We start from the raw sequence: 15,208 nt of genomic DNA, 5'->3' as shown, positions 1-15,208 counted from the left end.
AATTAGGATGAAACGGCAGAGCATCTGATGGGTTCCTTTCGCTCTAATGCCTCGTCCTGAGCGGACGGAAAAGTGAAACGAAAGCGGATCGATTTCGCGATCGTGCAACAAATTAGGTAAACGACTGGAGAAATTGAAAATATTGATTTCAATTCCCCCCAAAAAACACATCCGAGCTCCTCGATTTCCTCGTGAAATGAGTCTTTAGGTTTTTTTGTTTATTTGTTTGTTTTGTTTTGTTTCCGACCCCTGCTTACCTAAACCAGTTCGTCTTTTATTCTCAAATTTGATCACAATGATCATTTTTAGCAGAAAAGGGAGGTTAAAACAAACAAACAAACAAACAAACAAACAAACAACAACAAAAAATGCTTCCTTCCTCTTGGAGCTGGGAATGAATTCAGACCCCAGAAGCATGCATCTTTTCTTAATCCCACTGTTTTCACAGAGGCATGCTGGGTTTGCAATGGAGTCCACAAACCCCCTGCTGGTGGGGTATACACACACACACACACACACACACACACACACACATGCACACACAGACATTCCCAGTGCCAGAACCAAGTCTGTGCCCAACCCTGTGCCAGAGAAGCCTGTGGTTCACTCCAGAGATTTCACACTAGCTGATAGAAAAACTTATCGATACAAAGTGTTGGAAAAGGATTAATTTTTAAGTAAATGATGAAGTGTGCTCCAGTTCCTGATGTTCTGCACCTAATTAACCCAATAGTAGTGCACAACTCTTGACTTTTTCATCCTGTTCAAACGTAAAGTGGTGCTCCTGCAGCCTTCCTCCTGAAGCTCCCTGTGACTAGCTGCTCATGGTTCTAGCTGCTTTGTTCATCCAGTAAACAGCTCCAAGCTTCAATCCTGAGCTCTCTCATTGGGTTCCTCTGGGTCTCCTGATCTCCTCACCCTCACTTAAACATGCCAGTGTTTGGGTTAGTGATTGGACAGATGTCCATGACATGAGCATGTTCCTGGTTCATGTGAACGTCCCTGGGACAAACCCTGAACAGAATAAACCCTGATCCGATACTAGTTAAGTTTTAATAATGTTTTAAAAATGGAGCATGAACAATAAAGATGAGGGACGCCAATGTGTGACAGGGCACATAAACCCACACTACCAGTTGGCCTGATCTAAATGTCTTTGGACTGTGGAAGGAAACCAGAGTACCCAGAGGAAACCCACCAAGCACAGGGAGAACATGCAAACTCCTCACACGCAGACCTGAGGTGGGAATCGAACTGGCTCCTGGAGGTGCCAGGCCACAGTGCTGACCACTACATTATATTAATTAATATTAAAGTGGCTTTTAGTTTAGTTTAGTTGTTCTTAGTGACATGACTTGATTTTCACAGATCAGAGCTCACACCCTGTACACATACTCACCTGCATAGAATTCTGGGCTGTAGACTGCACCCACCACCGGATTCAACTTCCAGCCTGGACAGAGAGAGACAGGACAGAGATCAGACTTCAGCCGTAGTTCAATCATGATAACTTAAAGCTGCAAGGCCCTAGCTGGGCATTTATTAATCTTACAGGAAACCAGAGCTCTCGGGATCATTTCATTAGTCACTGGTTTCATCTGACAAACATTTGCTGTTTTTAAACACAGAGAATAAAAATAAAGATTTGGCTTTGAGGCCATTTTATTATTATTAGGCCCGTTTCTGAGTTAGACGTGGTGGGGGAGACAGACAGTGAAGAAAGCAGACTGAGAGAGAAAAAGAAAGAAAGAAAGAACAGAAAGAAAGAAAAAAAAGAAAAAAAAGAAAGAAAGATAAAGAAAATAATCAAGTAAGGAAGAGAAAGAGAGGTTCGTAATAATAAGAAAAAAGGAATGAGGGCAAGTAAGGTAGAAAGAAATAAAGGTAGAGAGAGAGAAAGAAAAAAGGAATTAAGGAAAAAAGGAAAAGAGAGATAGATAGATAGATAGATAGATAGATAGATAGATAGATAGATAGATAGTAAAAAAAATAGAGAGTAAGGAAGAAAGAAAGATAGAGGGAAAGAGGCAAGGTAGAGAAAAAGAAGAAAGAAATTAAGCTAATAAGAAAGAAAGAAAAGTGGGAAAAAAGAAATAAGAATTCAAATTAAAAGAAAGAAGAAAGATAGATAGATAGATAGATAGATAGATAGATAGATAGATAGATAGATAGATAGATAGATAGATAGATACAGTAGATAGAGGACTGATTAAAGGAAACGTAAAGCAAGAAAGAAACAGAAAGAACAAAAGAATGGAAAAAAAGAATGCTGCTCTTTGCTGTTGTTCATCAGGTTTAATGGCAGTAATTAAAAAAACCTACAACCTAAAAATAGTGACATCACACAAATCCTACTTTAACCAGAGATAAAAGTGACTAGTCGGGTACTATCTTGGAGCAGTGTTTGAACAGTGACAGTAAGTGTTTGTGAAGTTATTCTCCCACAGACACAGTGTGTAAAAGAGTGTAAAGTCGTTAGCGGACTCTTACCGTTTGCATATGGGTTGACTGTCTTTTTGTTTGTCATTACTCGTGCTGTTGCATTGTTCACCTGAGCACAGCGAGAGTAAAGTCAGTACGGACATGGCAGGATAGGACGGCTTCAAATATGTCAACAGTACGCATGCATTACACTAAAATAAATATGAACATAATCCGAATAATTACAGTTGTCATAAGCAAGAGTTGACTTTAAACAGATCTCATTCATCAATACTAAGAAAAAGGACATACAAAGCAAAATAAATCAACATTTACAACAGTGTCATCGTGAAGAGATTTTCAGCATGCGTCATCGAAACATAAGACCATCTTAAAAGTAAATGTGAAAATGAAAAAATATAAGAAAACAAATAAACCCACGCACACACACACACACACACACACACAAACACAAAATGCACTTAACAAACGGAATGCTTATCTCACATAAAAGTGCATGCAGTGGAAAGAGGGAGGAGGTTAAAGGAAAAACAAAGGAAAAATGTAAGTTCAAAATGAAAAGAGGAAAGAAACGAAAGGAAAACAGACGGAACAAACATGTGAGGCATTGTGCAACATACACGAAAACTTTAGAGTAGGTTGGAATTGTTGGAAAGGAAGCAACATTTAGCATTCAAACACTCGGGCCAAGAGCCTTTTCCGTTTCATTGCAAGAATATCAAATCAAATAAATAAAAAAAAAGAAAAGAAAAGAAAAAAAAAATCAAGAAAGAAACGCATTCCAGATTGAACGACAGCTAAAAAACAGGGTGCACTGGTTAACACAATAAATGGAGTTAACAGTCGGAGTAAGATGTGCAACGAGTCAAGTCCAAGCCAATCAGTGCCTGTCACGCATCTATTAAAGTTCCACGTGTACCAAGAGAAAACAGTATCAAGGAGAACGTAATAATAAAGTCAAAAAAAAAAAGGAAAAAAAAAAGGTCACGTGGTTTGCAGCGCGAGATGGCAGATGGATTTCTCCACTTACCATTCGGATTTCAGCGTGTGTGTATTGGCTAGTGAGAGTTTGGTGAGGGCTCTACGGGCTACCGTAGGAGAAGAAAGGGAGGGGAGGGGATGAGAAGCAAAATATGCAATGTCTTACTAAAATGCGACAACACGTCACATTGGAAACTTATTAAAAAAAATTAAATAATAATAATAATAAATAAGGAAAGAAAGAAGTGGAGACAGTGTTGAGTGGGAAACCAGTGGTGGCGAGACTCATTGCTTCCTCGCAGTTGCATAATGCAAGTTCTCTCTCAAAAAAATTGGATTTTTATTGTCCGTTTCTATTTTTGAGGACGAAAATTGGAAAAGGTCCAATTAAAGGATCCTTCCGGATAAAGGCGGGTTACATTTGGAGCGGGACGCGAATCTAACGATGAAACAACACACTGCACCCGTTTGCTTGTTGAATAAAAACGAAACGAGGTAAAAAACCAAGCGGGCGGCAACTTAAAGAAAAAAGTGATAAGCAATATTAGAGAAGACGGATATTGAAGCGATACAACTGTCAGAGTTCAATGAGTGAGGCGAAACCAAACAGGTATGTTTGTGTGTGTGTTCATGTGTGTGTGTGTGTGTGTTTGTGTGTGGGGAGGGTAAGGATCAGGGTTTTGGGGTGAGGAACAGGAAAGAGGGGTGTCACACACACATGTAAAAGAGGAATCGACGTATTAAATGAGAGTAAAGCAGACACAGAGAAAACACTGATAAAAACAACAAAGAAAGAAACAAAAACAAAAAACAAACAACATAAAACAAAGATAAAATATAGAGTACTGTTTTTCGAGAAGGGAAATATTTGTTACATGCACCTCTATTTTACGGCCTTCTACCACCGTGCCGTGTAATTTCTCCCTCGCCCTGTCCGCATCAGCACTACTTTCGAAAGTTACGAAACCAAAACCCTGCATGCAGGTGGGAGAGGGGGGAGAACAACATGCACATCATTAATTCAGTCAGAAAAAACGATCGCGAGGACCAACCAAACAAACGGTAAAGAGTAATGAAAACAAAACCCTTGAGCTCTACCTCGCTGCCATTCTTTTACACATTACTGCTGCTGCTGCTTTTACAGACCTCCCTGCTCCTTTTTATTTGCCCCTGCGCCATGCAAGCATCAAGACGGGCAACCATTAAGCCAAAGGCGTGAACAATAATTTACCAGTTCAGTTAGAACCTCTAAAGAAAACAATAAAAAAAAAAGAAAAAAACAAAACAAAACAAAAAAACAACCAAACATTATCTAATGTCATTATGGCTATAACAGTAACCTAGACTAAAGCATTATAAAATTTTCAGGATTTCATTGGGGCATGTGCGTTACGACTTAAACAACAAATTATTTACTGTAATCACAATCTCACGGCAAATTGCAAGGAATTCGAAACAGTGAATGTGCCTAACCCCGCCCCTTTTTCTTATGTCATGTGCGTCGCCATGGATTTTCCAATTTAAGACGACGTCAACAATTTTAAGTGAAACTGAATAAAAAAAAACAATGTAAGCTAAAGCATTAACAATATTAGTTAGGAAGAGGTTAGCTATCGCAGTGGTACATGAATCCATTTTGACACTACAATGGAAATAATTTTAGAGTTATGACTGTTGTAATCCTGTATCTTTAGTTTAGTTTTAGTACTGTCTACAGTTATGAGTATAATACGTATCTACCTACTGTGTATATAAAAGCTGGAATGAATTCACTTTCGTATCAATAAAGTTGTTCAATAAGGTGCAAACATTAGCCCCGCCCTTAAGCTTTGGATTTTCCCCCCTACTTTTTTCTCCACTTTTTCTCCTGATGTAATCAGGGTGTCGAGCACACAGTTTAGCCCCGACCACACCTAATATTTTCACATATTAATTCTGACAAATTTGCCACCGTGAGACTGTGTTAACAATTTAAACGATGAATTTCATACGATGCTCAGCCTTTTAATAAAAAAAAAAAAAAACAAGTTTTATGCTTATGTTATATTTATTACAACTAATCTAATGTGAGTGGCTAGTGTAAATCTGGGCTTGCGCAGGGAGTAAACAGCAGAACTACAGCAGCTTGCATGTACAGTTAGCAAAAAAACTTTTCTCCAGAAATAGCTTGTGCATAAAAATAAAGAAAAACACTTTTAATTAAATTGCAATCATGATCTTATTTTACATAAATAAATCAAAAAATATTAGCAACACTGCACTCTATATAGCATCAGATTATTATTATTATTATTATTATTATTATTATTATTATCATCATCATCATCATCATCATAAAAAAGCATGCAAAGGAAACAGATTCTAATACATACCTTAGATCCCCTCTCATTAAAAATTATCTCAACATCTAAGATTTTACCAAATTGCTGAAAGAAAAACAAACAAATAAAAAACCAATTAATATTTATTTTTTTCATCACTTAGTCATTACTCACTGTATGTTCATGAACATGTATGATATTTTTAATCATTAATGATAGCCAGCTGGCTAACATCATCTAATCTAATAGAATTTCTAAGAGAATTTGTCATTGTTTTTTTACTGCTAAATTTTGTAGCTTTATTTATTTATTAATTCATTTTACAATCGCACAATTTCACTTATAACGCTCGCTAAGTATAACTTGGACCAGATAGCTTGTCAGCATTCTAAGAGGATTTTATGATCATATTACGCCTAATATTTACCACCAACGTTAACCAGCTAGCAAAATTAAGCTAATCTGACAGGATTCCTGAGGTGATTTTATATAATATAAATAATTCAAGTTTTTCTAGCTGGTTAGCATTCATCACTAAACAGCTAGCAAAGATCTGACAGGATTTTACAGTTGTTGTTTTTTTAAGTTAATAGCCTATTTCATAAATTTTCACTCGCAGTGCTTTCAAGCTAACTAACATGACATGGTTTCTGAAAGGACATTCATGAATTCTCATAACTGTCATCGTTAACACAAACCAGCTAGCTAAAATGTTCTAATCTGAGACAAATCTTTCAAAATGTTCAGCACCAACACCGAACTAACCCCATTAACACAAGTAGCAGCTAGCAATCTTTAAGAATTTCTGAGGATTTTTAACTGATAGGCTTATTCACATATTTCCAATCCCACTAGAAGCTAGTTAGGGCTAGCTAACTTGCTAGGCCAGCTAACCTGACAGGATTCCTGAGAGGATTTTTTTTTTCAAGATCTATAATATACAGTAAAATATTATTGCTAGCAAGCTAGTTAACAAAAGCGTGTCTGACAGGATTTCTAAGATCATTGTTCGTAAATGTTCATAAAATTTGCTAGTAATGCTAGCTAGATAGACAAAACAGATGATTTTGTCACAGGGCATTTGAGAACATTTTACCTTTTTAATCTCGAACCTGTGCATGTAATGAATTTTCCTAAATATGTGTAGACAATCCACTTGAGAAACAGAATGTTTTGCTAATATTATTCTGTATGTCGCAGCCGCGGCTTATCTCAGGCCAATAGGCACCAAACACTGAATATCAGGTACATTTTTAGAGTGACATTCTGAATAAGCCCCCGTATCTGCTCCGGTGCTCAACGTCATGCTAGCGTGACCCCGAGCGTAGTAAACAGATGTACTCTAACACCCGAGCTGAGATGGTGAGAGAGCGGGCGGGAAAAAAGCAGGTACTCACGCCGAACATTTGCCTGAGGTCTGGATCTCTGAACCTGAAGGGAATGTTGGAGACGTGGAGTCGCTTCGGCTGCGTCTTGTTTTCCGTGCTTTCGGAGGACTGCGTCTGTTGCTGGCTGTCTGTCTGTGCTGCGTCGTCTGTCTGCTGTGAAGGAGACGGATAGATTGAGAAATGGATAGAAAGAAAGAGAGAGGAGTTATGCTAACAGCTGTAAGGCATGTATTTCACTTTATGAATGCTACAAAAACGCTAAATTCTTGGTTTCCCAAAAAGTTCTAGCTTTGTGTTATTGTGGTATATTAAGGAAGTTACATGTTATAGGTTTAGACCTTTAACCTCCAAGGGTTCTTTCTGAAGGCAACCTGAAGCAACGTTAAGGTGTTAGATTAAACCTTTGTAGTTCCCAATTTTTTTCTTATTAACAAAAATTTGGTTCTTTATACTAATTGGTAATTGGTTCTGTAAAGAAAACTTTCCTGAAAATGTTCAACCTGTTAAGGGTCACCTTTGAGAGAAAGCGAATAGAAATACCTGGAGAAATTTTTTTTGAATTCTAAGGAACCTGTGAAGAGCACATGTGCTCTTTAGATAGCAATTGTTCTACTGAAGCTGTCTAAAAGAGTTTCATAAGAAAAAAATTCTACAACGAATTCAACCTGTTACGGGTCACCCTTGGGAGAAAGCCAACAGGACTACCTCAAGAACCTTTTTAGGATGCTGAGGAACCTGTGAAGAGCGCAGGGGTATGTTACATGACTATTGCTTCCATCTTACTTAAAGGGTACTCTCTTGAACATTTTCTGAATGCCAAAGCTATTAATAGAATATTTCTAATGTGGGTCCTTTCTGAGAAAAACCCTTTAGGTTCTTTTGAGAAGTTCTTTAAAGGATGGTTTCAAGCAAGGTCTAATTTCCTGAACGGAAAGCTCTGTGTGGTCAGATTCTTCATACATCCTTTATTTATTTATGACAGAAAGTAAAAAAAATCAACACAAAGAAGACCTCTCTTTAGGGTGCTATGAGGAACCTTTTTATGCAACGGATTCTTGAAGAACCCGTAAAGGGTGCATGATTCCCTGAATGTTCTTTAGCTACTGAAACGTTCACACTTTCTAAAATGGCACCTTTTCTGCAAAGGAAGCCCTCTGTTTTAGGGTTCTACATGATATCTTTTAAGGGTTCATGAAAGAAATTAAAATGGACAAACCCGAGGAACCCTGAAGAGTATAAGGAGGAACTGTTTGGTTTCTCAAAGGACAAATAAAAAAAAAAATTCCTAGAAATAAGGCAAAATTTCCTGGAAGGAAAACCCAGTGTGGATTCCTTTTGCTCAATATTTTTATTTTCACAAAAAATGACTCATGGATTGCTTTCAAAAGTAATGGCACCCACCACCAGACGCACTGCAAAATGTGTGTGCACCGGGACGACTTCATTCAGACCTAAAATGTGTAAAAATATTATTTTAGAGAACCTGAGACTCTTTAAAGTCACCATGTGTCATGTGCTCAGTATTATAAGACCCTCGTTGCTCAGCCTGTCTCTCCGTGATGCCCCTTGGAGCCTCGGCTCCATCTCAACAACCCTGCGAGTGGAAGGTTCTTTCTAGCCACCTGCTCCTGACTTCTGTTCTATATGGAAAACATATGTGGATCACACACACATAAACACACACACACACACACACACACACACACACACATACACACACACATGCACTGGCGTTTGATGGCTGGTGCTGTTCTTGTGAGGGGAGTTATGGTGTAAAAAAAAAGAAAAAAAAAGCAAGCCTGTGGGTAAAAAGTGACATGGCAGCCTTCTCCTTCTCTCTCTTTTTTTCTCCCTCTGTCTTTCCGTTCTCTCCTCTTCTTCCACGGCTGACTGACGGCCAGCTCTCTGTGCCTATCTCCCTCCGAGCCAGGCCTCATGCCTGTGTGTAGTGTGTGTGATGGGCTTTAAATGTGTGTGTGGGCTTTATGTTTCTGAGATACTGCCTTAGCTGGAGAGAATTTCCAGAGTTAGCCTTTTTCTCTTCGTGTGCGTGTGCATGTGTGTGTGTGTGTGTATACAATATGCGCATATGTTTATGTTTCTTACTACTGCCTCATCAAACAGGAGGGGAAGCTTAGCTCAGCTCAGCTCAGCAGCGCCTGGAGATATTTTTAAAATCTTAGAAGACTGCAATCATTGTGGCACCCTTTGCCCAGTCTTTAAAGACATCCCGTCCTCTAGTGTCCTGCTGTCCTCAAGTCCAGCAGTTTGCAATAACAAATTCTTGTCAAAATGGCATTTCTTTCCCAAATTGTGTCATTTTATACCATTTAAAATAACGCATCTCAGTGAACAAATTGTTAGAGTAAAAAAATCAAACACTCAGGGTCATGCTGCTATAGGACAATAATGGACATGTGATGACGTGGAAAGTCCTAAAAGGTTTTAATCCCCATCACTAAGGGTGTTTAAACAATCGCAGAACAACATTTGGAACCATTTATCTGTTTATAGATGCACTTACTGTTTAGTGCATTTAAAGCTGAGAAAAAAAGATAAAAAAAAAACACAAGAGAGAAGTGTAGAGAGAAAGAGAGATGGTGCAGAGAGAAAAATCGACATAAAAGTAAGAGAGAGATGGAGGTCTAGAGAGAGAGAGACAAAGTGATGGAGAGATAAATGGATGTAAAAAGAAAGACTTCAGGTTGAGAAAGAAAGAAGGAGGTAAAGAGAGGAAAACAGACATAAAGAGAAAGTGAGCTGGAGGTGTAGAAAAAGAGGAAGAGGTGTGGAAAAAGAAGTATACATAAACAAGCTGAGCAACCTTTCTTATAAAAAAAAATCAAAAAAAAATCCTGCCGTTACTAAGAAACTGCAAAGCTCCTAAAACAAAGTGCTGACACTGCAGACTCCTTCCATGCATGAATGTTAAATGGACGTTACCCAAACGTGCAACACAATTTGAATCTGCTCATGGAAGGTGTGTGCTTTACGGATTCCTGAGACCGAGCCATTACTATAGAGACAGTAACGACCAGTATTAGGACGTGCGCATTACTATAAATATAAAGCGCTGATGTTCTAGATAATTAAACAACACCTTCTAAACAACCAGGATGCAGGACGCGGACAAACAGCTTGCTGTTCGGTGTACTGTAATCTCCTAATGCGCAATCTTTTTGTACATTTGTAAAAACATATTTTATACAGTACATCAGCATTGTGTCTCTGAAGGTTCATGTTTATGTTGGTGTAATATGTCTTGAACATCTTCAAATTTGTGTGTGTTATTATCACAGGAAGTGCTCTGGGCTACTCCATCAGCAGCGTCGCATATTAAGGCTGGAACAAGATATATGTATATAAAAGAAAGACGACACCCTGCCGATCTCGATACGTACATCAATAACGCAAACGCCGCAAGCTAAGGCAAGGAGAAGTAGACAGAGACGTAAAGAATCGCTCGGGTAAGTCTTTTAAGACACGAACAGCCTCGGGAAAGACAGCAATGTGTATTATTACAAGTTATATATTTAAAAAAAAAAAGAAAAAAAAAAGAATGACACCCACTCAGAGGCAGGAGGTACTGACAGCAGGTAATCCACTGAAGCGCGGCAGTAAAGTATCAGGCGTAAAAGTGACAGAGCGTAGCAGCGGTGGTCAAATTAGAACGCCTCGAATGCACGGGGCCTCGTTTTTAACCATCAGCCTGCCGAAGAACCACACTGGTGAGATCATAGCTGGAAACAGGTATGTTCAGTACTAGAACAGCGATAAGGCCGAGGGGGCGGGGGGGGGCGGGTCAGGGAACCCCTGGAATGTCACATGACCAACTTATTGTTCTCTTGAAGCAAATATCGTGCTAAAGAGAGATTCAATAAAATCTATTTGTTTTGGCATTAGGATGTAAATAAATACAGAAGAAAGAAAAGCAGAAAAGGACAGAAGAACCTTCTTCTGGGACAAGGAGAGACCGATGGAGATGAAGAGAAAGGTAGACGATGGTAAAGACACAGACTGAACTGCAGAGAGAGAGAGAAATGGAGATGTAACGAGAAAAATGGACGTAAAAAAGAAAGAGAGATGGAGGTGAATAAGTGAGAAAGGGAAGTACAATGAGAAAGATGGAGGTCTAGAAAGACAGATGAAAATGTGCATAAAGAGAAATGGACAGAAAAAAGGGATGCAGGAGTTGTGGAGAGACAAATCAATGTAAAAAAAGGGACATGATGGTGTAGAAAGAGAGAGGGAGCTACTGTATATAGAGAAAAAGCAAGAGAGATGGAGGTATAGAGAAAAGAACAGGTGTAGAAAGAGGGATATTGTGTGGTGTGGCGTGGAAAAGGAAACAGACGTAAAAAGAAGACAAATGGACAGAAGAAGAAAGAGAAAGTGCAGACAGAGAAACGGAGGAATAGAAAGAGACAGATGTAAAAAGAGAAAGATGGAGATTTTGAAAAAGAGATGGAGGTGTGGGGAGAGAGAAAGCGAGAGAGATGGGTGTGTAAAGAGAGAAACGAACAAACAAAGAGAAAGATGGAGGTGCGAAAGAAGTAACAAACGAGTAGAGAAAGAGAAATGAGGAACAAAGAGGGAAAGACGGAGTTGTGGAGAGAAAAATGGATGTAAAATGAGAGCGATGGAGGTAGAGAAAGAGAAACAGAGAGAGACGGAGGTTTATAGAGGGAGCTGAAGTAATAGAACGAAAAATGGACTTAAAGAAAGAAAGAGAGATAAAAGAGAGATGTGAAAGAGAGATATGGAGGTGGAGAAATTTACTTCTTTTTTATTTTTTTTTATTTTTCCTTTTCTTTTCTGAGAAACGACACGTTGTACTTTTTATGCTTTTCTAGTTCCGGTTGTGGTTTTGCAGAACTGGTTAGATCCGGCTGAGGTTGGAGCAGCTCTAACGGTCCGTCCTCTCTCTCTCTCTCTCTCTCTCTCCCACAGCTTGTCCTGTTACTCAGCCTCATCCTGAATGAGAACATGCCTTCCTTACGTTGGACGTCTCTGCAGCAGGACGTGAGCCGGAAGACGTCACGTCTGTGAGCAGAACAGCCCCACGGGCAGACGCGGGTCTCGCAGGGGTTAAATGAACACTTCATCCTCTCCATAATGAGAGTAACAAACAGCGCCGGCGCTGCGGCTCCTTCAGTCGAATTAAACGAGAAGAATATTCTGTCGTTCCTCTGTTTCCACACAATCCCGGGCCGAGTGCCAAGTTAAAACACACTGCGCGAGGATGCAGCGCGCTAACAGCTGACACTCGCTGCCGCATGCCATCTGCGTAGCGCTCGTCTCCCCGCTGGCACACACTCACCGCTTCAGACGGGAAAATAAACAAACGTGAGATAGAGAGAGAGAGAGAGATAGAGAGACTCTCACTTTCACACGCTTACTTTACCTCGCATCAAAACACTCGTCTATTAACGAATAAAAGAGTCACAGAGAAGAGAGACGGAGTGATTAACACAACCCTGACTCACACAAACACACACGGGGCACAGGAGGAGGAGAGAGGGAGAGAGGGAATAAAAAGGTAAAGAAAAACAAGGCATGAAGAAAAGAAGACTAGAAGCAAAAATGAACACGAATAATAAAGACAGGATGGAAGGAAAGACGGAGAGGAAGATATAAAGAAATAAACAAAGCAAAGAAAGAAAGAATGCGAGAAGCAAACAAATGAAGAGGATCAAGGAGAAAGAAAAAAAGGAAAGGGAAAAAAGAGTGAGGAAGGAATCAAAGATGGAAGGATGAAGAAACTAACAAAGAAAGAAGAAAGAGCAAAAGAGAGGAAAAGTTGGTAAGTAAGGATGGAAAAAAAGGTGGAAGAAAGGAAGAAAGGACAAAGAAAGACAAAAACATAAAAGAAAGAAAGTGAGAAAGAAGTAATAAAAGGGAAGAAAGGAAGGAAGGGGAAAAACAAGGAAGAAAACAAAAATGCAAAAGAAAAAGAAGAAGGGGGATAAAAATTAAAAAAAGTTAAACAGAAAAAAGGACATAAGTAAAAAACGAAGTAACGAAGTAAAAGACACGTTCTTCTCATTTCTCGTTTTTTTTCAGAGAAGTTAACGAGTCCTGCTGTGAGAGAAGGAGGAGCACCGAGGCCAGGCAGCCAATCAGAGCGCAGTGCGGTGTGAGGTCACGGCCCGGTGCGGTGCGGAGTAACTGATCTGACATGTTTCTCTCTTTCACACTTCACTCTCTCACGCTGCAGGTGTGTGTCTTCTGCACTCGACAGGAAACACGACTCCCGCTCTCCCAGGACGAGGATGAGAGGAGAGGAAGACCAGCCGAGCGAGACAGCATACACACACACACACACACACAGAAACAGGCCAGCGAAGCACGGATAAAGGGCTGTAATGTGTCAGGGCTGGTGCTTACTGGACGTGTAAACGTGAGACTGCGTCAGGTGTGTCGTCACGCAGCGGACATGTAGACACGCTGTTCCCTCCCCTGACCCGCAGCTCGGAGCGCATCTCCTCCATCACCTCCATCACCTGCATCAACACATCTTCACATCTCCTGCATCTCTGCATGTCCACATCTCCAGCTGCAACCTCCATCACAGGGTTACAGCCGTACGCTAATTCCTGATTGTTACTATAGTAACGGCTCGGCTAAGCCGATCAATCTCATCCACGCGTTATTTATCACGGCGAAGTTTCCTCTGAGAGTCAGAGGCCGTGCGACAACTTTCTGCTACAGGGTGTACAGTTACAGAGCCACTGACCACGACAAGCAGGAAAGAAGAAACCAAAAAAGTTAAAGACAGAAAGGAAGGAAGGGAGAAATTAATGGAAGAAAAATTAAGGACGGAAGTAGAAAAAAGGCAGAAAAAAAAGACAAAGGAAAGAAAGAAGGAAAAGGAAAGGAAGGGAGAAAGTGAAGAAAATTAAAGAAAGAATTGAATTAGGAAAAGAATGAAGGAAATACAAAAATTTTAAATAACAAAAGAAAAAAACGTAGGAAGGAAAGAGGGTAAAAAGAGGAAGACAGGAGGCAAAGAAAACAGAAAATAAGATATAGATAAGGAAAGAAAGAATGAAAGAAAGAGAGGAAAAGAATAGAAGGGAGAACTGTAGGAAGAAAAAAGGAAAACATGAAGAAATAAGTAAAGAAAGGCATGAAGGATGGAGGGAGGAAAGGGAAAGAGAGCTGGAGAAAGAGCAGATTTGTGTTTCTGCAGAGGACTGAACGAAGGAATGCAAGTGAGGGATGACATCGCTCTCAAAACAACTCCGGATGAGGTCATCGCTTTGGACAGCGCTGCAGCTCTCACTAAAACTCCGCAGAGCCCGAGAAAAAGAGAGAGAGAGAGAGAAAGGGGGAGGGGAGAAAGAGAGAGAGGGAGGGAGAGAGACTGAGAATAACGGCTTTTCCAGATGTGCTTTTGCTCCTTTTCTTCCTGTCGCTACTTAAAATGTGAAAGGTATAAGACGTAAGCACATCTGGCGCCACATCTGCAGAGACATCAGATTTTCCTTTCAGGAATAAAATTCGGCTAAAAGGTTTGAAGGTCTTTCAGGAAACTGTTTTATTCTGATCACTGAGTGTTACAGAGTTCTGATACAACACACCTACACAGCCCAGCTACCGAGTGTGTGTGTGTGTGTGTGTGTGTCTGTGTGTGCACAGTGTGTGTGTGTGTGTGTGTGTGTGCAGTCTGTGCATGTGCAGTGTGTGTGTGTGTGTGTGTGTGTGTGTGTGTGTGTAGTGTGCAGTTTGTGTATTCAGTGTGTGTGCAGTGCGTGTGTGCAGTGTATGCATACAGTCTGTGCAGTGTGTGTGTATGCAGTGTGTGTGCATTGTGTGTTTGCAGTGTGTGTGTGTGTGTGTGTGTATGCAGTGTGTGTCTGCAGTCTGTGTGTGCGCAGTCTGTGTGTAATGTCTGTGTTTATGCAGTGTGTATGCAGTGTGTGTGTGTATGCAGTGTGTGTGTGTGTGATGTCTGTGTTTATGCAGTGTGTGTGTGATGTGTGTGTGTATGCAGTGTGTGTGTGTGATGTCTATGTGTAGTCTGTGGGCAGAGTGTGCATGTGCATTATGTGCTATGTGTGTGTGTAGTGTGTG

General features: G+C 40.1%; 1 protein-coding gene across 7 annotated transcripts in view; it reads right to left on the bottom strand.

The window, feature by feature from the left end:
• The window catches only part of rbfox1 (RNA binding fox-1 homolog 1), a 283,330-nt gene that overhangs the window by 30,673 nt on the left and 237,449 nt on the right, over window positions 1–15,208 (bottom strand). For 5 of the 7 annotated variants that reach the window (XM_053514709.1, XM_053514712.1, XM_053514710.1 and 2 more), the window contains 5 exons: window positions 7,142–7,285; window positions 5,796–5,849; window positions 4,305–4,397; window positions 2,491–2,551; window positions 1,400–1,453 (listed from right to left, as the gene is read on the bottom strand). In XM_053514709.1, coding sequence (XP_053370684.1) covers window positions 1,400–1,453; window positions 2,491–2,551; window positions 4,305–4,397; window positions 5,796–5,849; window positions 7,142–7,285 — 406 coding nt within the window. The remainder of the gene's footprint in view (window positions 1–1,399; window positions 1,454–2,490; window positions 2,552–4,304; window positions 4,398–5,795; window positions 5,850–7,141; window positions 7,286–15,208) is intronic. The other 2 variants (XM_053514708.1, XM_053514713.1) reach the window with 2 other exon arrangements.

Source organism: Clarias gariepinus, chromosome 16, assembly GCF_024256425.1.
Source record: "Clarias gariepinus isolate MV-2021 ecotype Netherlands chromosome 16, CGAR_prim_01v2, whole genome shotgun sequence".
Lineage (NCBI taxonomy): Eukaryota > Metazoa > Chordata > Actinopteri > Siluriformes > Clariidae > Clarias > Clarias gariepinus.
Note: the sequence above shows the minus strand (reverse complement) of the source record. Positions and strands in the feature narration are given on the sequence as shown.